The sequence below is a fragment of the Nematolebias whitei genome, chromosome 1 (genome assembly GCF_014905685.2).
Source record: "Nematolebias whitei isolate Nwh7 chromosome 1, NemWhi1, whole genome shotgun sequence".
NCBI lineage: Eukaryota > Metazoa > Chordata > Actinopteri > Cyprinodontiformes > Rivulidae > Nematolebias > Nematolebias whitei.
Window position 1 is genome coordinate 73461379 of NC_056498.1, and position 24799 is coordinate 73486177.

At 38.0% G+C, this 24799-nt stretch overlaps 1 protein-coding gene across 1 annotated transcript in view; it reads left to right on the forward strand.

The window, feature by feature from the left end:
• LOC119413479 (1-phosphatidylinositol 4,5-bisphosphate phosphodiesterase beta-1) overlaps positions 1-24799 on the forward strand; it is a 100487-nt gene that overhangs the window by 66187 nt on the left and 9501 nt on the right. Inside the window, exons 16-28 of the mRNA XM_037680533.1 lie at positions 1677-1773; positions 2079-2163; positions 7592-7716; positions 9320-9474; positions 10340-10507; positions 10761-10860; positions 12302-12406; positions 14492-14604; positions 14680-14830; positions 14923-14979; positions 18599-18776; positions 18869-19001; positions 20993-21069. Coding sequence (XP_037536461.1) covers positions 1677-1773; positions 2079-2163; positions 7592-7716; positions 9320-9474; positions 10340-10507; positions 10761-10860; positions 12302-12406; positions 14492-14604; positions 14680-14830; positions 14923-14979; positions 18599-18776; positions 18869-19001; positions 20993-21069 — 1544 coding nt within the window. The remainder of the gene's footprint in view (positions 1-1676; positions 1774-2078; positions 2164-7591; positions 7717-9319; positions 9475-10339; positions 10508-10760; positions 10861-12301; positions 12407-14491; positions 14605-14679; positions 14831-14922; positions 14980-18598; positions 18777-18868; positions 19002-20992; positions 21070-24799) is intronic.

Here is a 24799-nt window from a genome sequence, read left to right on the forward strand (position 1 = left end):
CATACATACATACATACATACATACATACATACATACATACATACATCCATACATACAAATATACAAACATACACACACATGTACTAACATACATACATACATAAAAAATTCAACTAGAATATATATTTTTTCAGCTGTTGACTCTTGTCATAAGATGGAATGGTGGCACAAGGGTGTGACCAATAGGGGCCTTGGCCACCATAGAATAATCTTTGGCCATCCCAATAATTTAAGGAAACTATATTTTTAGTAATATAAATACTAGAAAGCATAATTTCCTGAAATGATCGGGGCGGCTGGTTTACATATACATATGGTGGTCACCATCTTGGATTTTGTCGTGACAGCCCAGTTTTTGATAATGACCTTTCTTACATCTAAAAGCAACCACACACCAAAATGGAAGCTGGTACGATGCTGTTCTTTCAAGTTACATAATGCAAATTTTAGCATATACAGGCTGGCAACCATCTTGGATTTTGACCTGGCAACCCAAATTTTAAAAAGAACCTTTCTTACCTCTAGGAGTAGCCACACACCATACCAATTTATTTATATAGCACTTAAAACAGCAACAAGGCCAACCAAAGTGCTGTACAAAAGAACCAAACATGCACAGCAGACAGTAAAACATAAAATAGAAATACAGATACAAATAGCAGCAGAAGCTAACTAAAATGGCCAACAGAGTAGAGAACAGACCGGACCAAAACAAATCACACCGTGTTAAAGGCAAGCGAATAGAAGTGGGTCTTCAAGCGAGACTTAAAGACTGAGAGTGTGGGAGCCTGCCGGACACTCAGTGGCAACTCATTCCACAGTCGTGGACCTGCAACTGAGAAAGCCCTGTCACCTCTGAGCTTACGACGGGTTTCTGGGACTGAGAGAAGCATCTGGTCTGCTGACCTCAGAGAGCGCGGTGGGACATATGGCTGCAGAAGATCAGTGAGATAGGATGGGGTGGAACTGTTCAGTGATTTAAAAACATACATGAGAATTTTGAAATGGATCCGAAGGTGAATGGGTAGCCAGTGCAGGGAGGCCAAAACTGGCGTGATGTGCTCTCTATAGCCTGTACCAGTTAAAAATCGGGCTGCAGCATTTTGGACCAGTTGTAGACGAGCAATGGAGGACTGACTGATTCCAAACAGAAGTGAATTGCAGTAATCAAGCCTAGATGTTATGAAGGCACCAAAATGGAAGTTGGTAAATCACTTTTTTTACATAGTGTAACTTCAACTAACTCGAATATATTTCATCAAAAACATTTAGGTTTACAGTATTTGCATTCCCGGTTAAATCCCAGTACAGAAAAACTATTTTTAATAAACTATAAAAACCACATATAAACCATTCAAATCCGTCAGCGACAGGAGACATTGGTGTACTGCTTATTAACTCTTAGGATTGCTCCTCTATATGTTCTGTAGAAGTCTACCTGAATGTATGTTGGAACCAGGTCTGTTTTGCTCTCATGTTGTTGCTGCTGTTATTTTTTTATCTCAATAAGCTGCATGGCAACAAAATCAAATTTTTGTTCAACATTGTGTTTGAAAATGTGGCAATTCTCTGGAACTGTTTGCTCTGAGCCCGTTTTTGGTTGTAAAAATATGTTTATTACAACATTTCAGTGTGTTATACCATTAATCTCAGTTTATGTTGCGGTTCATGTCAGGGTTCTGCAGAGCGAGAGGCAGTGGCCACAGAAGAAATGTCAACTCTTGTAAATTATGTCCAACCAACCAAGTTCAACTCATTCGAAGCATCAAAGAGTAAGAGAAGCATGTCAGAAATTTGCTGTGTTGTCATGATTCTTATGGTTTGAGTCTTCTTGATTCCTATAACTCTGCCTTCTTGCTGTTTTCCTTCATTGTTTTTGATCAGAAAGAAATAATGTTTAATTTCAACTTCACTATTCACTAAACCTCTGCTAAGTCTTGCATTATTTTATCAAACAAGATGTGAGATCTTTTTAGGATGAGATTTCTTGGAGTGGCAAAGTGGAAGTGATGCAACTAAAATGATTGCTGAGAAATATATGTGTTTCTGTGGATTTTCTGTGTATGTGTGTTTGTAGAGGCAGCACGCTGTTACCACATGTCGTCTTTTGTGGAGACCAAGGCTTTGGAGCACCTCACAAAGTCACCAGTGGAGTTTGTGGAGTATCCTTGGCAACAGATACCACAGATGCAAGAACACCATGGCAACCACTTCTTCAGTCGGTGTTCTTCTTTCTCTGAATGCTTCTGTTCTGTATAAATGTCAGAAATATGTGTGAGTCACTGAGCAACTTTTAAATCGATTTCTGTCAGTATTTGTGTGTGCCTGCACTGAAGGCATTTTAAAGGTCATAAGCCTATGGCTGGTGTGTTTTTATCTAATCAATAAAAGGTCTCCACACCATTCAGGACATAGGGTATGAGATCATGCTGTTAGACATGTATAATTTTCAACCTATTGTGCTGTTAGCTCTGGATCTGATGAAACTGAAAGGTTTACGATTTTATTCCATGTCTCACGAAAACAATTCCAGCACGTCCATCCATCCATCCATCCATCCATCCATCCATCCATCCATCCATCCATCCATCCATCCATCCATCCATTATCTTTACCCGCTTCTTCCTTTTTGGGTCACGGGGGTCACTGGTGCCCATGTCCAGTCATCACTGTGTGAGAGACGGGGGACACCCTGGACAGGTCTCCAGTCCATCACAGGGACACATAGAGACAAATGAGACAAACAACCATTCAGTCTCTCACTCACACCTAGAGATAATTTAGAGTTACCAATCAGCCTAACATGCATGTTTTTGGTCTGTGGAAGGAAACAGGAGTACCCAGAGAAAACCCATGCATACATGGAGAGAACATACAAACTCCACCCAGAAAGGCCCCCGGACTGGAATTTGAACCGGGGGCCTCCTCGCTGAGAGGCAGCAGCTCTACCAGTTGCGCCACCGTGCTGCCCGCCCTCCAGCACATGTAAAATGAAATATTGTTCTGTCAATGAGACTGCATTGCAAACACCAGTTTTCATATTTTAAATTGATGTTTCAAATTTGTTACATGAGCCTCCAAACCTGTTTGTGGCATCCAAGGTCAGGACTTGGAGGTGCAGTCGTTTAGAGAAAGGTGCCTTATTTGGGAACCTCAGTTTCTTTTCTGCTTTTTAGAGATGATGTAGTTCCGTTGGTGTCTTCAGACCTTGGCCTTCAAGTTGCACAGAGGTGATTTACAGCCAAGTGTGAAGAGGCTGGTGTAAGGATCATCTCCTCTAAAGCAGTTTTTCCATTATCTCTCTGCGACTGGCCTCAAATCTATTCAGGTCTCCATGGTATCAGTGGTTTTTGATATAACTTGAGTGCTGACTCAATGTGAGTGGGTTTGCCATAACATGTCCGCCCAAAACATTTGCAACATTCTTTTCTGTCCAAGGTAAATGCAACACAGCAATGAGCAAATAAGTAAAGATTAGAATTAAAGGTTAGATAAAGTCACAAAACACTCCTCATCCTCTGCTGTGATTTCCAAAAATGCTATCGAGTTGAGGCTATCTTCCCTCTATCGATGGGTGCCTGTAAATTGAGTCCATTTGGTCTAGCTCCCACTGAAAACTGTCATCAGCCACCAAGCACGGAAATGTCTCCACCCCCTCATAGTACCACAGGGTTGGTTCACGTGTTGTTATTTTAATGGATATAGTTATATAATGGGATTGGTCAACCTTAGATCCAAGAGGAACAATGTGGGTTCTGTCTTGGCTGTGAAACACTGGACCAGATTCTTATCCTCACTAGGGTCATCAAGTGGTCATAGGATTTTGCCCATCCACTTTACATGTGGACTTTGAGAAGGTGTTCGACTGTGTTACTCAATGGTGGATTGTTCTCTTTGGGTCAAGGGTGAGGTTCTGCCTCAGGTAGAGGAGTTCAAGTATCTTGGTTTTGTTCAGGAGTGAGGTCAGAATGGAGCATGAGATTGACAGACCGATTAGTGCAGTATCTGCAGTATTGCAGACAATGTTCTGGTCCTTTGTGGTAAAGTGGGAGTTGAGCTGTAAGACAAAGATCTCTGTTTACCGGTCAGTCTAAGTTCTTACTCTCACCTATGGCCACAAAATTTGGGTAGTGGCCAAAATAACAAGATTGAGGTTAAAATGAGTTTACTCTGCAGGATAGCTGGACTCTCCCTTAAAGATAGGGTGAGAAGTTCAGTTATCCAGGAGAGACTCAGAATAGAACCGCTGCTTCTTCACATCGTTCAGAGAGATTTATTTGTCATTCGCCAAGATTCAACTTGTCTGCTGGCCTCCTTAGATAGATAACTTTGCTAATTGGCTTTTTTATGTACAAATGTGAATGTTCCTGTAAAGTGCCATGAGACAACTTTGTTGTGATTTGGCGCAATATAAATAAACTGAATTGAACTGAATTCAATTACTGTATGTGGCGGAATGAAATTATGTACACAGGGTCCTAGTTACGTCCAACAATAAAATGTAAACAAAAAACAGTAATAAGATCTAAGATATGAACTAAGGAACACATCACCTAAATAATACACTAAGTACTAATAGCATAAAATATATATGTCGAACAGCAGCACGAACATGAGTCTGTGTGAGCAGATTAGCACACATGAACACAGCAACATGAAACAGATCAGCAGATCAGCAACATGATGTGATTTTTCACAGTGATTATCCTGATTAGACATTCAAGAGTCTAACAGCCTCAGAGTAGAAGCTGTTCTTCAGTCTAGTGGTTTTTACAATTAATGCTCCTTAACCTTCTTCCTGAGGAGAGCGGGGCAAAAAGTGTGTGTGCTGGGTGAGTGGGGTCTTTCATAATGCAGGTGGCTCTCTTCCTGCATCTAGAGGTGTAAATGTCAATGACGGTGGGGAGGCTGACTCCAACAGACTTCTGTGCAGTCTTCACCACTCTCTGCAAAGCTTTTCTTTCTGCATCTGTGCAGCCTCCATGCCACACATTGATGCTGGAGCACATGATGCTCTCCACTTCACACCTATAGAAGGAGCTGTGGACTGAGCTTCACATCGTGAGGAAGCAGTTGAGTTGGTTCAGAAATTTGGTAAGGATGCTCCCTGGGAGTCTCCCTGGGGAGGTGCTTTGGGCATTTCCAACTGGGAGGAGACCCCTGGGAAACCAGAACATGCTGGAGAGACTATGTCTCTTGGATGGCCTGGGAATGCCTTGGAATCTTCCCAGAAGTGCTGGAAATGATGGGTGTAGGAAAAGATGTCTGGGCTTCCCTACTCAAGCTGCTGCCCTTGCGACCTGACTTTGGAACAAGTGGAAGATGAAGGATGGAGGGATGGATGGATATAATGGCAATGAATGATGTGGTTGCAAGGTTAAAAAAAAGTTGGGTTTGATTTTTGTAAAGAAGATGCTCTCATGACTGATGTCACTTTCTGGCCATTTAATCTCCTGCAGTCTGCTGATGCCAAATTTTCAGCCTGACACAGCTCACTTGAAACCTCAGCTGAGTAGATTCTAAGAACCAAGCTGGAAGTGAGTGGGATCACTCAATGGAAATACTGAAGCTTTGCTGAGACGACCCAAGTTGGGCTGAGTTGAGCTTCACTTCACCACTTGCTCTTGCCAAGGTTGGATGCTTCTCCCTTCCCCTCCTTCTCTGCTTTGCTTTGCTGCTCTGTCTGTCTGTGAAACTGCTTCTGAGCCTGTCTTTACATATTTTCTGAACCATAATTATGGACTTGATTTGATCAGTTGGTCCCTCAACACAAGTGATAACATTTCTTCGAAGAGAAGACAGACTTTAGGCGAGCCGATTGCCTTGTTGGCACGCACGCAGCTGCATATATCATCGACTTGAAGCCTTGATTTTATGTCTATCTGTGCTACCATTTGTGGATTTTAAGGACGCATATTTAATTGGAGTTACGATAACTGGTTCCTGCTTTTTGGATTCAGCCGGTTGCTGGTTTAATCTACAATCAAGGAAGTCATCTGCAGCAAATTGGGACTCGATCACGCTGCTTGCCTTTATGATGGCTTGGTTCGTGCCTCAAGTACCCAGACTCAAAAGCTTTGGGTAGAATGGATCAGATCTCTGGGATTTTACTCAGGCACATTCCATCGGTGTGGCCATGTAATTTGGAAAGTTCGGAATCCCAGTGGACCAACACAGACTCAAGGTACATGTCCTTAAGGTCTGCCTGTCCCCAAAACAACTGTGTGTTTGTATGAATTAGGCTCCCCTGGCTAGCCTTGAAGAACATCTTATCTGAATTTGCCTACAGAACATGTAATCTAACGTTCGAGGAATTTCCAACTGATAACCAGAGGAAACTAGCTGAGTAAACATTGTGTCATCATTTCAGGGCTCTTGGATTTCCATAGGCGTTGTCCCTGGCCATTCCCCGACATCCTTTGAGAATGTTTCCAGATCTCACCGCTGGGAACTGGTTGATTATTCCATCCTTATCAGAACTCTTACAGTGCCCTTGAGAGCGTCCATGGACATTGCTCACCGCTCTCGTCCCCCCCCCCCCCCCCCCGCAGATTGTCTACGTCACTATGTGCTGTTTGTGTGAGGTGTTTTTTTTTTCTAATATTAGAGTTTTTCTTCTCAGCCAAGAAGAAAGAGTCTGATAGGATTTTTTTTGCCTACGTGTCCAGTTTCATTACTTTTTGTCTGTCTAAACAGATCTCATTTGTAAATGAGTCTTCTAGGCTCAATGTGACTTATCTCTCTAAATAAAGGTTGAATGAATGAGCCCATGTACAAAGGCCATATGTCTGAGGCCATGGTTTTCAACTGGATATAGAAGAAATACACCCTCCATGTTGGGGGTGCATTTTTGTTTCAAGTGGAAGAGTTTAAGTATCTGGGAGTTTTGTTCAGGAGTGATAGTAGGGTGAGGCAGGATATTGAACAACAGCGCAGCTATTCTTCTGCAGTAAAGAGTGCATTGTTCTTGTCTGTTGTGGTGAAGAAATAGCTGAGCTGAAAGGCAAAGTTCTTGATTTACTGGTAAATATATGTTAAAACCCTTACTTTTCACCACTAGGTATGAGTCACAGTAGAAAGAATTAGATTCTGGATACAAGCACTAAAATTAATTTTCTTTATTGTGAGAGTGACAGGGCTCAGTCTTAGAAGGAATACAATGAGGAGCTCTGTCATCTACTGAGAGCTTGCAGAGTCACTGGTCCTTCTCTTCAGAGTCAGCTGAGGTGGCGCAGGCATCAGATTTGAACATATCTTGGACACCTTCCTTTGGAAATTTGATGGGCATCGCTATCCAGCAGTAGACCCTATTGCAGACCCAGAACTTTCTGGATAGATTATGAATGTAAGATGTCCTCTCTGGACAGTGAATACTTTCAGAAGGAGCTGGAGGGTGACACAGGATGGATGGATGGATGGATGGATGGATGGATGGATGGATGGATGGATGGATGGATGGACGGACGGATGGATGGATTTTCTCAATATTTGCTTTTAAGATGGGTTGAACACTGTTTTGATGAGAGAAATATCCCGTGGTCTAAAAGAACAGGATGAATTCTGTCATTATCCTTAACCGTGTACTCACAGATATAACAAATCCCAGCTGAGTCGAATTTACCCCAAAGGAACCAGAGTGGACTCGTCAAACTTCATGCCTCAGCTTTTCTGGAATGCTGGATGTCAACTGGTGGCTCTCAACTACCAAAATATTGGTAACTAAATGTAGATCTGAGTATGGCAAAGGTAGCAAGCAAATGGTGCATTTAAAAAGTTGTTGGTTTAATTTAGAAGTGATGTTTACAAATAATATGGTCTGAGATAAAGGTAGAAAAATTACAACATTAAACACGTATCTGCTGACCCAAGTTCACTGATTGAACTAAATGTTGCTAAATTAATGCTGATTACCATTAAAGGCAGAGAATCCTGCAATCGTGTTTTGTCTAGCTCCACAAAATCTCATGAACCACTAAAAATACTTCAATGAAGCTCTCAGAAAGCCATTGTTCATCTACCACTAACCCTGGTTTAAGATGGCTGCCATAGATTAGCAAACACAGAAAATGTTATAGTGCAGTCAATTTTACACAAACTGTATTAAGATAAATTAGTCTCAAAAGTAGTCACACAAGGGTACAACAAGATTTGTATGTGTACAATAAGTTCTACACACATACCACAAGATTCACAAATGCATGCAACAGTTTTGTCTAATAGCTAAACACATAACACGAGGATGACATGTTCATGTTGTGGACCATTACAAGGGAAGGTTATTCTTGTGGATAAATTACTGGTCAAATCAATTTTTCCAGTATTATATGTATTTTTCTTGATAGATTTTCACCATGAAGAATAATTGACTAATTTTAGGTTGTTTATTTCCACAAAATACACACTGGAATCCTATAACTGTAAATGTTGTAATATAGGGGTCAGGTCATGATTTTCTGAACCAAGTTAGAAACATGTCTTTTCCCAATAACTCAGATGTCCCAGATTTTCACCAATCTTGAATGCAGCATTACCTTTGTGAATCTGGAGCAGTAAGAAAGTTTCCAAAGTCACATTTACAGACAAGCTTATTTGTCTGCATGTGTTGACTGGTACACCTGCGGCAGGTGATTTGTGCACATGCATTTGACTGTATGTACAGAATATTCCGATCTGTGCAATTTCAAACGTACATTTTAAAAACTTTTTATGTATTTGTAAAACTTATGGTAAGCGTGTAGATCTTATTGTACGCAAACATATCTGGTTATATGGTTATGTGACTACTTTTGGAAGTAATTAATCTTCATGAAACTGCACTACAATCCTTTCATTCAAAGAATGCTACTTCGCTTGTCTGGGCCATGGCTATAAATATTTGTATAATAATTTGCTAATGGAGGTTTAATGGACCAAACATGGTACGTGGTCTGTCAGCAGTAGGGGCTGCAGTAGCTCGGTGGTCAGTGCTGTGGTCTTGCAAACCTGAAACCGTATGTTTGAGCTCAGGTTGCATGAAGAAGGGCATCTGGCATAAACAATTTCCAAATCAGTCATGTGAGTTTGTCTAAAAATAAAATAGCTTTTTCAGCCATCTTGAATTAGGTTGACTCTAAACGGAATTTTTTTTGTAGATGTAGACCCAATAGTCAGTTTTTAAAGTTTCGTTCAGTGGTTCAAGAAATATTTTCCCATCAAAGCAACAAACAAACACAATTGCATGATTGCCCACCGCCATGGAAGGTAGGAGAAAAAGAAAAGGAAACAAGTCAAACCAAAGAGTTGAGCGTGAACGGTAACAAAATAATCTTTGTGTTTCAGATTTGTCCATGCAGCTGAACCTCTTCATGTTTGAGTACAATGGTCGGAGCGGCTACAGACTGAAACCGGAGTTCATGAGGCGTCCGGACAAACACTTTGACCCGTTCACAGAAAACACGGTGGACGGCATTGTTGCTAATACTCTCTCTGTGAAGGTACATGTGAATGGAAAAGTTCTTGAAGTGTCTTAAAACTCCTACTGGAACAAATATATATATATATATATATATATATATATATATATATATATATATATATATATATATATATTTGATGAACTTTGGTGAAGTAGCTTTTTTCAAACGGAGACTAAGTTTGCATTGAATATTTGTTGATTTAGCCACAAACAAAAGAGCAATAGTGTTTATGCCCTGTGTCTGTTTGTGTGAGTGTGTGCGTGTCTGTTACTATTAATATCCCATGAATCAATGAACACTTCAGTGAAACTTTCAGGAAGTAATTTTGGATGTTCATTAAAGATTAACATTTGAAGTTAATCCGATTCAATATGGCTGCCACAGCCAACTGGCCTTAGAAAATACAAAAAAAGTTGTCAATTTTACAGATATCGAGCAAAAATTTGGTGTGATAGTGAAAGTTAATCAGAACACATTCTTTAAGTAACACATCATTGTTTGAGATCTCATTAAAATCTTGTGATCTGTTTGTTGCCAAAACATTTTATGAAGCACTGGACAGATTTTAATGAAACGTTCAGAAAGTTGCACGCATGTCTAAAACTGATGGCTGCCACAGCTAATTACATTATCCATCACAGAAATGGTTTTTACCTCAGTTAATTTAACAGATATTGAGATAAAATATGATTGTAATACTTTATCTTTGAGTAATTCAAAACACATACTCTAAGGGTGACATCTTGTAATTATCACTTTACTTTCAACATTTGACCAAAACATCTGCAATTCCATTTATCAGCATAAGACGATCTAAAACGTTGGTATTGTGGAATGGTAAGTCTTTAAATGTGCCTGTATTTTCTGCTGCTGTGTGTCGCAGGTGATTTCTGGGCAGTTTCTGACTGAACGAAGGGTGGGGGTGTATGTAGAGGTGGAAATGTTTGGACTTCCTGTAGACACCAGGAGGAAAGCTCTGAAGACTAAAACCTCACAAAACAACAATGCCATCAATCCAGTGTGGGACGAAGAGCCTATCGTCTTCAAGAAGGTGAGGAGTGGCAGAGAAACATTGTCAGACAGATTAGTCTCTATGGAATAATGAATTCAGATCATCTTTGAAGAGATCTAGTAGAGTGCTGTTTGAACATGTGTGGATGGGTAAATGAGGGCACAGATTGGTTTATGAAGAGCTTTGATATCCTGGTTGGATAGAAAGGTGCTAAATAAGTTTAGTCCATTTATTGTTCATTTAGAAACGACCAGATGTTTCCATCAGCAGGGTGATAACTTCTCTCCTGCAGGTGATTCTTCCCACATTGGCCTCTCTGAGAATTGCTGCTTTTGAGGAAGGAGGGAAGTTTATCGGCCATCGAATAATCCCGGTGTCTGCAATCAGACCAGGTATGCCGGTGGTTTATTAAGATGGCACCCTTATTGTATTTTCACTTATTATCATTTTACTGTTTTATTTTCTGTATGCTTTTTGCAATCTAAGTACTGCAGATGTTTTAATTTAGCTTCAAATATCAAAATATTCAGCTCATTCACAAGCTGGGTATGAATTTTTTGTTTTGTTATAACTGTTATGCTTTTTAAAGTAGTAAAATTTATAAATATTTTCTGTCCAGAAATACATTAGGATCAACATAATTCCTTCAGAAAAATTGTTGTTATTGAAACTTTTGGCTAACTTTTTGTCATTTTTAACTCTTAGCTACTCTTTACTACTTTTAGCTTTTAGCTCATCTTTTGTTCCTTTAGATTTTAGCTAGCCGTTTTGCCGCTTTAAATTAATAGCTAGTCTTTCATTAATTTTAGCAGCTAGGTACAGTGTAGCTAAATTGAGCTATTAGCTAGTGTTTTGCCTCTTTAAGTTTTTAGCTAGTCTGTCATTACTTTTAGCATCTATGTGCCATTTTGTTAACTTTAGCTATTAGCTAAGATTTTTCTACTTTTAGTTTTAACTATTTTTTAATTACTTTTAGCATTCAGGTACAATTTTGCTAACTTTTTCTATAGGCTAGCCTTTTGCTGCTTTTAGTTTTTAGCTAATCTTTTATTAATTTTAGCATATACAGTATGTACCATTTTGCTAACCAGCTATTAGCTAGCCTTTTGTCACCTTTGACTCTAGTGTTTTTCTCATCTTAGCTTTAGGTTCTCTGAAGAGTACTGTCAGGGAATGATGAAAATGTGTGTGGTTACCATGGTGACCATAATACGCTGCATCAACTTTGTTTAGATCTTGAATCTCTTTACACTCATTTTACAATTTATGCATCAAAACATATGGCTTTGTTTTCTTAGTTTACATTAAGCTATGTTTAACCTTTGTGCACCTTTCAAGATTTGCTTAGAAAAGTTCTAGTAGTTAACAGAAAATCGTTGTAACCTTGCATGTCATCTTTAACATCTACGATGTTTTTTTCCTTTTGTTTGTTTGTTTGGTTTGGTTTCTTGATCTTCTGCCAATGGGCCAGAACTTTCAAAAGGAACACAGTTGGAGAGACAAATCCCATTTTTAATGTCACAAACAGAATAACAAATGATTTCTTTTGCACCTTGTTTTTTGGATGTGGAGTCTATAAATCCATTGATAAATTTAACACATTCAAAAGATGACACTCATTTTCTGAGAAACACATCTTTGTTCCCATCATGTCCAAAAACCCACTCAGCTTTCAAACTTCTGGAAGTAAAACAAGTGTTATTTTGTCTGAGTCACAAAAATCAGCAATTATTTCTATGAGGTTTATACAGTACAAGATTGATTCATCACCCTGATTGATCAAAATATATCATGAAATCAGCCGTTTGATGTCAGTAAATGTTTTCTCTGCAGGTTATCGTTACATCGGCTTGAGGAACGAGAAAAATCAGTGTCTAATTTTGCCAGCCATCTTTGTTTACATTGAAGTGAAGGACTATGTTCCAGATACTTTTGCAGGTAAATATTTAACTGAAAGTTTTATGGAAAATAGAATTAATAGATGTAGTTTTTTTTCTTTTGAATGAAAGCCCAATAAAATAACACACACAAAGCATGACAAACAATTTACATAAACTGTTATTGTGTACAAATATTGTTCCAAATGTCCAACTTCAAAAAGGCACAAAAGTCGGTCATTGCACAGTTTTCACTTCTGTATTTATTTAAAAACCTTCGGTCACAAGAACTTTTAATAAAACATAATTTCTAACCTCAGAGTCAAAATTTACTTTCTTACCCCCCGCGCCGTCACAGAGAAAGGAGGAGAATTAGAAATACTTTTCGTCCATCCTTGTGGGCATGATAACCTAAAAATAAAATCACTTTAAAATAAGTGAGATAGTGACTTCCACTTTGGTGTTTGAGTATCTACAGTAGGTGTAAAGAAAGGTCCCTATACAAAGATGGGTTGCCACATTAAAATCCAAGATGGACACCACCGTATGTAAACCAACCACACCAATCTTTTGAGGAAACTATGCTTTCTAGTTTTTTGTTGCTTAAAACTAGTTTCCTCAAACGATTGAGGAGGCCAAAGAGGTGACTGAAGATTAATTTATAGTGGTCATGGCCACAATTGGCCACCCACTGGCTCCACCATTGTTGTGGATAAAATTGCTCTCTCCACTCACCAGGATCCACCACCCTTCTCTGCATCAGACAAGCAATAAATAAATAAAAATAAATGAAACAATCTATATTTGTTCTACACAGTGTGGTTCCTACCCATTTGAATATACATCCATCTTTAACACTTCTTCATTTCCGGGTTGCGGGGGTCACTGGTGCCGTCCAGTGTGATGCCTGGACAGGTCTGGACAGGTCTCCAGTCCGTCACAGGGACAAATGAGACAAACAACCATTCACTCTCTCACTCAAACCTAGAGACAATTTAGAGTTACCAATCAGTCTAACATGCATGTTTTGGTCTGTGGGAGGAAACCAGAGTACCTGGAGAAAACCCACACATGCACAGAGAGAACATGCAAACTCCACCCCGAAAGGCCCCTGGCCAGGATTTGAACCAGCAAACTTCTCACTGAAAGGCAACAGCTCTACCAACTGAGCCACCATGTCACCCCCACTTGAATATCTTGCACCAAAAAGATGGAGGTTTACTTACATTCCCTGTTCACTTCCAGTCAAAAAAAAAAAACACTCATCTCCAAAACGACAAACATTCATTATTGAAATCTTTCTGTGACAGGGGACATCGCTGTTCCACTTGTTTTCTTAAGAAAAATATCTTTCAGGTGGTTAAACTAAATCCCTGGGACAAGACAGATCCAAGAGTTGGACTCTGCCCAAGAATGGAAGACTAAGACTTAGAAAATCTTATCAACTAGGAAAAACTTGAGAGTCGTATCACTTTAAGGACACGATGACCTACATCAGACTGTAAACAGAAATGCACTCCAACTTCAGAGGGCCTATAAATAAATCATATCTTATTCAAGAACAGTCAAACTTGAAGGTGTCGCTTTTGGAGAGAATATCCACAATAAATTAAAACTTGTGCATCCATTCCTTTTCTTTTTTTGTACTGAGGTTGTTTGTTGTATAATCAATCAATAATCGAAAAATAACGATTCAAATCAACTAAAAAAATTGTTAGAACATTCATGTCCATAATGACATTAACGGTAAATGTCGATCAGCTCCCTAGAGCCATCTACAGGACATTTATTTAAATCAAAACAATGATTTCATAATTGTTAAAACACTTTTTCAGCACAATTTTCCTTAAAGGATCCTGAACACATTTATACACATTTTTGTGACCACATCTTTTTTCTTTTCAATATGAATAAAATAGCTAGTTGTCTAAGTTCATTGATATACACTGATGTACAGTTTTATTATTAATGATATTATGGTGTGTAAATGTTTTTATGGCAATAAAAGGAATGTTTTATTTATACACAAGTAGTGGTTTTAGATTGTGTTCAGCTTTTTAAACTCTGTTTTCAAACCGACATCTGCATGATTAAATTCTCGTGCACATCTAGCAGCTCGGTTCATGTGTTTGCATCTCTCCTCCAGATGTGATCGAGGCTCTGTCCAACCCAATACGATACGTCAACCTCCTGGAGCAGAGGTCCAAACAGCTGGCAGCCCTGACTCTGGAGGACGGCGAGGAAGAGACTCAGAATGAGGTAAAACATTTTCTGTGTTACTTTTCCAAACAAAACGTTATATATAAAAGGTTTATTTTAAACACTGATGTCCAGGACGAGGTGGATAACAGCGCAGAGCGTAAAAACGAGCACAGACCCGCTCCACTGGAAAATGGACTCAGTCCCACTTCTGGTCCAGCAGGCCACACCCCCATCGCTATGACACCAAAAGCCTCTGCAGCCAATCAGCAAGCAGCAGCAACAGGTACAACACCTCACTCATCCAGTGCTATTACATAATTAAAGATGATAATAACCACTAATGTTTATTGACGTTTGTGATGTTTCCGATTTTAGACGGAGGCAAACCAGCAGCAGCAAAGACCGAAGACCTGGTTTTAGGTGTTTTAATTGGTAAAAATTTATTCTCATAACTTAATTACTTTTTTAATGAAAATGCATTAAATCAACAACAGGTAGAACTAAAATGAGAAACAAAACTCTCAGTTGTTAAAGAGACAGTACAGTACGTGGATGAGGTTTTTGTTTGCAATAGACAAAAGTGGCAATAAAGTTTTTGCCTGTTTGTCTTGTTATCAAAATATGTCATGAACCACTGAATAGATTTTAATAAAACGCGCAGAATTTACAACTTGCTAACTTTTTTAGTCAATCCAACTGGAGATGGCTGCCACAGCTTAGCAAACTGGACAAAGACATAAACAACTATAACAATAACTACACCTTGACCTTAGCAAACACAAACATGTCTGTAACTCTGCCATTTTGCAGGTAATTGGCTAAAGGATGTTATTTTTTATTATTTTTTTTAACCACTATCCATCCTCATGGCCTTTTACCTTTGTCTGTCTAAAAAAAGTATTCTGATAAAGGCTAAGATGCCGCACTCCTGTAGCAGCAGCAACGTGCACTCTGCCATCTTTCAGACAACTGTACGAACATAATCTCACTGTAGCTCGGTACAATGATAATAAATCTCATTCTGATTCTGAAAGTTTGGTGTGGTAGAAGCTCAGAGTCATTTTCAACAGGTACTTTTCACATGACATTTCTCAATACTTCAGGAGATTGTTCATATCATTCACACAGTTTGACTAAAACAGCAGAAGCTCTGCTCTTCTCATCGTAGAAATGTTCTTAATCTAAAACTGAACGGAGGCAGGGCATCTGTGTTAATTCATTGAGTTTATTTTAATGTTTGTTTTGTTTCAGGAGCAAGTTTACTGTATAAAAAACTTTTGTAGATAGTTAATACAAACATGTATGTTATAAATAGGTTGTTATTATGCTACGCTACATTACATTACCTTATGTTAAGCTCTGCTATGTTTGTTGTGATGCATTGAATTATGCTATATTATGTTATGCTTTGTTCTGTTATGTTATGTTGTGTTATTTTATGTTATGTTGTGTTATGTTATGTTATGTTGTGTTATTTTATGTTATGTTGTGTTATTTTATGTTGTGTTATTTTATATTATGTTGTGTTATGTTATGTTATGTTGTGTTATGTTATGTTATGTTGTGTTATGTTTGTTGTGTTATGCTAGATTATATTATCCTTTGTTATGTTGTGTTGTTATTTTGTGTTATATTGTGTTCTGTTATGTTATGTTATGTTATGTTATGTTGTGTTATTTTATGTTATGTTGTGTTATTTTATGTTATGTTGTGTTATTTTATGTTATGTTGTGTTGTGTTATGTTATGTTATGTTGTGTTATGTTATGTTATGTTGTGTTATGTTTGTTGTGTTATGTTATGTTATGTTGTGTTATGTTGTGTTATGTTATGTTGTGTTATTTTATGTTGTGTTATGTTATGTTATGTTTTGTTAAGTTATGTTATGTTGTGTTATTTTATGTTATGTTGTGTTATTTTATGTTATGTTGTGTTATTTTATGTTATGTTGTGTTATGTTTGTTGTGTTATGTTATGTTGTGTTATTTTATGTTATGTTATGTTATGTTATGTTATGTTATGTTATGTTATGTTGTGTTATGTTATGTTATGTTATGTTGTGTTATGTTTGTTGTGTTATTCTAGATTATATTATCCTTTCTTATGCTGCGTTGTTATTTTGTGTTATGTTGTGTTCTGTTATGTTGTGTTATTTTATATTATGTTGTGTTCTGTTATGTTGTGGTATTTTATATTATGTTGTGTTATTTTATGTTATGTTGTGTTATTTTATGTTATGTTAAGTTATTTTATGTTATGTTGTGTTATGTTTGTTGTGTTATGTTATGTTGTGTTATTTTATGTTATGTTGTGTTATGTTGTGTTATTTTATGTTATATTGTGTTATGTTATGTTGTGTTATGTTTGTTGTGTTATGCTAGATTATATTATCCTTTGTTATGTTATGTTGTTATTTTGTGTTATGTTGTGTTCTGTTATGTTGTGTTATTTTATATTATGTTGTTTTCTGTTATGTTGTGTTATTTTATATTATGTTGTGTTATTTTATGTTATGTTGTGTTATGTTATGTTGTGTTATTTTATGTTATGTTGTGTTATGTTTGTTGTGTTATGTTATGTTGTGTTATTTTATGTTATGTTGTGTTATGTTGTGTTATTTTATGTTATGTTGTGTTATGTTATGTTGTGTTATGTTTGTTGTGTTATTCTAGATTATATTATCCTTTGTTATGCTGTGTTGTTATTTTGTGTTATGTTGTGTTCTGTTATGTTGTGTTAATTTATGTTATGTTGTGTTATGTTTGTTGTGTTATGTTATGTTGTGTTATTTTATATTATGTTGTGTTATTTTATGTTATGTTGTGTTATTTTATGTTATGTTGTGTTATGTTTGTTGTGTTATGTTATGTTGTGTTATTTTATGTTATGTTGTGTTATGTTGGGTTATTTTATGTTACGTTGTGTTATGTTATGTTGTGTTATGTTTGTTGTGTTATGCCAGATTATATTATCATTTGTTATGTTGTGTTGTTATTTTGTGTTATGTTGTGTTATGTTATGTTGTGTTATTTTATGGTATGTTGTGTTATGTTATGTTGTGTTATTTTATGTTATGTTGTGTTATGTTTGTTGTGTTGTGTTTGTTGTGTTATTACAGTGTTGTGTTATTGCTGTGTGTTACACCTGGCAGGGTCCAATGCTGACATGTTCCTGTTTTTAGTTTTCTACATTTGTCTTGGAATCTAGCTGTTTTTTGTTTTGTTACCTTTTCCTTTTAGCCATCCTATTTGTTAAAAAAAAAAAAAAAACTTGAGTATGCTTTTCTTATAACTGTTTATTGTTGTTGCTGTTGTCCATTGTTGTCATCTTTCTTTGTTGAAATCAGGTCTCTCTTGTAAATGAGTCCTCCAGGCTCAATGGGATTTACCTGTATAAATAAAGGTTGATTGATTATGCTAGATTATATTATGCTTTGTTATGCTGTGTTGTTATTTTGTGTTATGTTGTGTAATAATAATAATAATAATGTGTATGTATTTTCATCATTGTATGTTCCCATACAACGGCGAAATTGTCTCTCTGTATTTGACCCTTGTTGTGATTGTTGTGTTGTGTTATGCTTTGTCATGTCATGTTATGTTATTCTGTTTTCGTTATGTTATCTTGTGTTTGTTGTGTTGTGTTTGTTGTGTTGTGTTAAGCTTTGTTATGTTAGGTTATTTTGTGTTGTGTTATGTCATGTCATGTTGTGTCATCTTGTGTTGTGTTATCTTATTCTACTGTATGTTTCATCACCTTTATTTAACCAGATAAAAACGTATTGAGATCAAGATCTCTTTTCCAAAGGTGACCTGGTCATGAGATCAGCAGCACACGTCATAAAAGAATAATCAAAACAATCCAGGATATATGATAAAACTCTGTGATACCAACTTAAACAGGTTTGGATTCCAAAGTGCAAGCCATAATTAAAAACACAGACAACAACAATTATAAAATGGTTGTGTTGTGTTATGCTTGTTATGTTATTCTATGTTATGCTATGCTCTGTTATCATTACACTAATTTGTGTGTTTGCTTTGTGGCGGCAGACACACCGGCATGCACCTTAGAGAGCCTGCAGCAGTCCAAGCTTTACCAGAAAGAGCAGAGACGTCAGTTTAAAGAGCTGAAGGAGCTGGTGAGGAGACACCAGAAGAAAACCTCTGAGCTTCTCCGAGAGTTCAGCAACAAGTACAAGAAGCTGGCCAGACAGTGTAGCAAGAGCAGGTTCTGTTGTCTCGTTAATTCACTTCAAAACTAACCTGGAAACAAATCTTCATCGCGAGAAGTGTTCATTCAAACATCCTTGTGTTTGTTAGGAGTTTAGGTTCAGACGTTGAGAAAGAGGAGCGTCTGCAGCAGCTGAAAGATGAGCAGCAGCAGCAGCTTCTGGCTCTAAGGCAGGAACAGTACTACAGTCAGAAGTATCTGCAGAAAGAACACATTAAAATGGTGAGTCAGCATTTACATCATAAACTCTACACATGCAGGAGTCATGGGTTTGAGCGTAGAATCTCTCAACCCTAATAACCTCTTGATACTCCTCTGTTAGCAGTGTCAGCTAACACTGGCTGTTTTTGTACTAGTTAGTACTACCTGTTACTTATGTACCAGTTATTTACCTGGTACATACACTGTAAATGGTACTTGCCAGATAGGTACCTAGTACATAACAACAAAGGTTAAATTGTTTCATCTGGACCAGTTTCTTTAAGTGAGAAACGTTTCATCCCCCATCCAGAGGACTTCATCTGTCTGCGGCCTGCCTACCAGATCTGTCCCATAGGTAGCCTTCATTGCTGTGTTTCAAGCCAACCTCCTGTTGGAATCTCAAAAGTAGGCTTTTAACATGTGCAAACACCCGAACCCGAAACCTGGTCCGGACCGACCCGGATTAGGCCTGGTCCTGGCCGTTATAATGTGACTAATGTGCGGGCTGGGCCGGTCTCGGGCTTTAATGCGGTTTTACGAATCATACAGCCCAAATAAAATTCAGAATGCACAATATAAAATTGTGTTAATCTACTTGTAGAGGAGGAGGCTCAAGTTTATATGTTGAGAGGACGAAGAAAAAAAGAAGAGTGCAGCAGTTAATCAGACTGTGGAAGAGATTGCTGGCGCATTGTGCAATAATTGCGCACGTGGGCTCAGGCTTCTGCGGATTTACGAATCATACAGCACAAATAAAACTAAACGCACAATACAAAATTGTGTTCATCTACTTGTTGAGGAGAAAGCAGGTCCGACCGTCTGGTTAAAAAAAGTCTTGTTAAGCTCAGATGGACACATGTCACTGGCCACACACGTCCGCTGACTCACCTGTTGAAATGGACTTGCGATTTGTCCAGGGTGTACCCCACCTTTCACACAGTGACTGCTGGACCTGGGCACCAGTGACACACCCCCCCCCCCCCCCCGCTACCTGAAAAGGAAGAAGCGGGTAAAGATAATGGATGGATGGATGAATCAGCTGATCCCCTGCTGCGCGCGTCTCCGCACCTGCTGTCATCTGCGGTGAAGGAAGTAGCAGCATCTACAAAAACTAAAGCGAGCAGCGCGTTCAATTAAAACAGCCTTGTTCTGTATTTTCCAAATAATTTTGCTCTAAAAATAGTTTTGTTCATTTGTATAATAGCCTATCTTTAGAGTTGATTTTTTTAGGCTATTCGTTTTGTATGTTAATATCCATTTGGTGACTTGTTAATAAAAATAAATCTTATATCTTCCTTTTGTTACGTTTTTAAAACTATCATGTCAAACTGATTTGCTTACAAAAGAAGTAAAAGCTTAATTTAAAAAAAGTTTTTTTTTTTTTTTTTCAGGTTCGGCCCTCTGATTACCGGTAATCCGTTGGGTCCGGGTAGGGCTCGGAATAAAACCTACAGGCTCGGTCTGGTCCGGGCCAGATTTATTAGGCCCGAATGCAACTCTAAACAGAGCACACCCATCCAAAACAGTTAATCATCATGTACAACAATCAAATGTTTTAGGCCAGATGTCCAACTTGCTATTCACAGAAGTAGCACTTAAAGAAACTGGTCAAGATTACATGATTTAATCTTTTTTGTTGTTATCTACCTGGATGATTGAGCTTACAAACCTTTAATCTAGTACATAGTCTGGAACTCCTGGAATGCATTACATGTTGCTATCAGTTTTTTCTTTCTTGTCTGGATGTAAAAAGATTTACGACTTGTATATAGAGTGACTCTTGTCACTGTCGTTTTTCCCTCTGATTTTACAGAAGCCAAAGTTTTTTCAAACACTAGCGTTCAGTGCAGGAGCTGTTTGTGTTTCGGTTCAGCTGTCTTATTCTTGTTTCTGTTGTGTGGACATAACCTGCCTGGATGCTGCACCTCCAAACTTTAGAGTTCCATCGTTTGTTCCATCTATTTCTTGTGTTTTGAACATGACTGTAAAATAGTTTTCCTGGTTCCTCTCAGTTGACAGAGCGACTGACTAGTTTGGCAGAGGAGAATCACAACATCCAGATGAAGAAACTCAAAGACATCTGTGACAAGTAAGTAACGCTTGTTGTTGTAGAGTTTAACTTTGAGCTTTACTATGAATAAAAGCTCCATAAAGGGAAGCAGTAAACAACTGTTTATACGTTAACGGTTCCAGGACATCCTTGTAAAAGAGATTGATGATCTCAATGGATTTCTTCCTGGTAAAATAAAGGTATAAATAAATAAATAATATATATATATATATATATATATATATATATATATATAAAACCTGATTCAAAACTAGAAAATATGGAAATTAACTCATTCAAGGAGTACTAGACCTTCATTTAACTTCTGGAGATATCCACATTCAAGATGGCTACCACAGCTAATTGACCTTAGCAAACACAACATTGGCTATAACTCAAATTTTACAGATTCATTCAACCTTTATTTAGACAGGTTAATCCCATTGGGCCTCGAGGACTCATTTACAAGAGAGAGCTGATTTCAACAAAGAATGATGACAACAATAGACAATTATAAAAGAGGCATACAATTATTTTTTTTTACAAATTAAAATAAGATGGCAAAAAAAGTAGCAAAAATAGCTAGATTATAAGGCGAATGTAGAAAACTAAAAACAGGAACATGTCTGCATTGGTCCCTGCCAGGAGTTCAACAGATTCTTAAAGCCACTTAGAGAGGTCAAGGTCGAGAGCTTCAGATCTTTTTGAGATGAACTTCGGTACAGTAGCAGCTGAGTAATCTCCAACACAGGCTCGACATCAGGCTCGTCATCAACGTGCGCCGCAGCATGGCAGCACTGATGAGAGCTCCTCTTCATCTCACACTTTTTTGTTCATTGTTTTTTTTGTTTTGACTTTTTGCACCTGCACTGTACTCCCACACTACGGGTATGACCGCAACGCACTTTTGGTGTTGTAATCGTCAGTGAGTGGGTACTTTGGGCGGACTTTGGAGGATTTTGGGGACTCCACGGTGGACATATTCCCCTCAGTCCTTTGTTTACTTGGACGTTGTGAGACGAAAACACGAAGGGGGAAGTGAGCTGATGTTTTGTGCAGGACTTGCCAGAGATGCAGCAAACGGCCTCTCCCCTTGGTTCTGCTTTCAGGTGTTCAGTCTCTGAGGAATAGACTGGATAACCTGCACTCATGGATTTATTGGACCAGGACACGAGGACCTGTTTTGTCTTTGCCTTTACAGAATCAAGGCTGTAGCCATCCATACCACACTGTGCTGTGGCTCCTGACGACTGCTCTGTCTACCGGCTTGACAGAACTGAGTCTCATTTGTAACACCTAATATGTTTATTGCTGCTGCACTATGTGGCTGTATCATGTTTGTCGCTGCCATCGTGGTTCCGTTTATTTCAATGTACAAATCTCACTACCTGTGCAGTGGTCTGGCGGTGGTGTATGTTGTGTGTAATATATATCATGTACATTTAAGCAGTGTTACTGCCTGGTAGATACTTTTTTGTTCTGATTCATCCTGCTTGCACCGTTGTATTCTACTATGTTGTTTACTGTATTTCTTTTGGCCTTTGCAGATGTTGTATTTCTTTTTCACTTTTTGCTGATTTGTTTTGTACTTTTGTGGCATCCTTTAGTGTTTCTTGTTTTTTCTTTTGATAAGTCGAGACAATTCTTCTCATCCTGAGCATTTCATTACATTGTTTCAGAATCAGAATCAGCTTTACTGTCATTGTACCGAAATACAACAAAATTATGTTCGTACAGTCGTCCAAAGATGGGCAGAGTGCACGTTGCTGCTGCTACTGGAGCGCGGCTTCTTATTCTTTTCAGAATATGTTTGCTTAGATGAGAAAAGGGGAAGAAAACATGAGGACAGAGGGTATATTAAAGAAAAAAAGATCTCTCACACCGTGTCCTAGACAGGGCATGGTTTGAGGCATAAAAAAATATATATCACAGCAAAGCAACATAAATAGACTTAATACATATGAGGCCAATGAAGGCATTGATTTTTAAGGGAAGGTCATAGCATAGTCCAGAGCCCCCTCAGCCATCCAGCTCGGTTGAGGTTCTGTCACATGTCCACGGCCTTGGGGAAGACAGGGGTCAGGAGACAGACAGAGCATCTTTGTTTTTATAACATCCCAGGAGGAATTGAGATAGTCCGCTTCCAAGGCTAGATCCACAGTTTGGGTCAGGCAGAACTTGTAATTTGCAGTTCTGCCTTTTAAAGTCTCGCTAGTACATTCTCTGATGGTGACTCCAAACAAACGAATTGATTATTTATGCCAAAAGTCGAGCTTACAGCTTCTCCAAGATTATTCCTTCCACACGTTCATGGGTGCTGCCAGAAAGTCCACAGTCCTGATATCAGCCTGCTTCAGCTCTGATGCAGCTCCACATAATTCAGTCTGAGTGCTGCCAAACTACGACACATTCCACAAGAATTTGTAGACAATCCAGATTCCACCATTCCAAACAGCAGAATCCAGTTGTCATCAATTCCAGTTTTGTTTTCATCGAGGTAGGGGATCCTCCATTCACCCTGACTTCCTGTCGGGAGAAGTTGATCAATTTTGTTGAGAGACCAGCTGATCAAAGTCATCGAATTAGGAAGGTATGCTAAAAAAAGAGGCTCTATAAAGACCTTGTCTTGACCTGCATATGACAAATAAACAATAAACTAAACTAAGAATCTATACTCCAAGCTGTAAAAAACTTTGTGAAATTTTGCTTAAAACTTTGGTGGTGAGTGATATGTTACTTCAAAGATTGTTGCTTTCATTTATCTTCTGTGCCCTCAGTTCAGACTAGCTCTGATTCCTCAGATAATTTATGTTTATTTTTGGAGTAACGCTTCTCATTTTAATATTCATATCTGCCTCTGAACATGCTTTAGACTCTCCACAAGAAGACTAATCACTGAACAATTCATCCAGTCTGAATGAAAACCTTTAAATTTCCTTGTAGAAGTAGTGATTACATTCTCAGTCTTGTTCCCTCTGTGGGTTAGTTTCTTGTAGCAGAGAAATTGATTAATGTAAAGAAAAATCACAAACCAGACAATGATATTAGAGACTAGAAAAGCTGCACTGCTTGAAGGGAATTGTATTGGCAACAAAACATGCACAAGTAAAACATACATTTTTATTATAATAAAGCTTAACAATTGATCTGGTTCTTGACTTTGATCAGCAATTTAGGGAACTCTTTGTATACAATTCAGTAATTTTTACTGGATAAATTTAGCTTATTGTAAACCATATATTTTGTTAACTCTTAGAAGACCTTCTTTTGGCTTTTCCCTCTTCAGGGGTCTCCACAATGAGTCATCATCCTCCATCTCACTCTGTCCTCTGCATCCTCTGTCCTCATTCCAACTACCTCCATGTCCTCTCTAACTACGGTACATCCATATACAGTATCTCTTCTTCGGTCTTCCTCTTTGTCTTTTTCCTGGCAGCTGTGTTTCTAACATCCTTCTACCAATATACCCACTGTCCTGACTTTGAAACAAGTGGAAGATGATTTATGGATGGATGGATGGATGGAAATGTGGATTATTTTCTTAAACAAAACACTTAAAAAATTATAATTCTATAAATGTCATTTAAATTAGCTGTTTTAATTTCAGTCTTGGATAGCTGTAAATTGACTAGTTTTTTTTAATATATACAGTAGTTCCTAATTTATTGCGGGGGATCCATACCCTGAAGACCAACGATAAGTGAAAAACTGCAAAGTAGGAATAGTAGTACAAGTAGTAAGTTGTATATTTTATTATATATATATATAT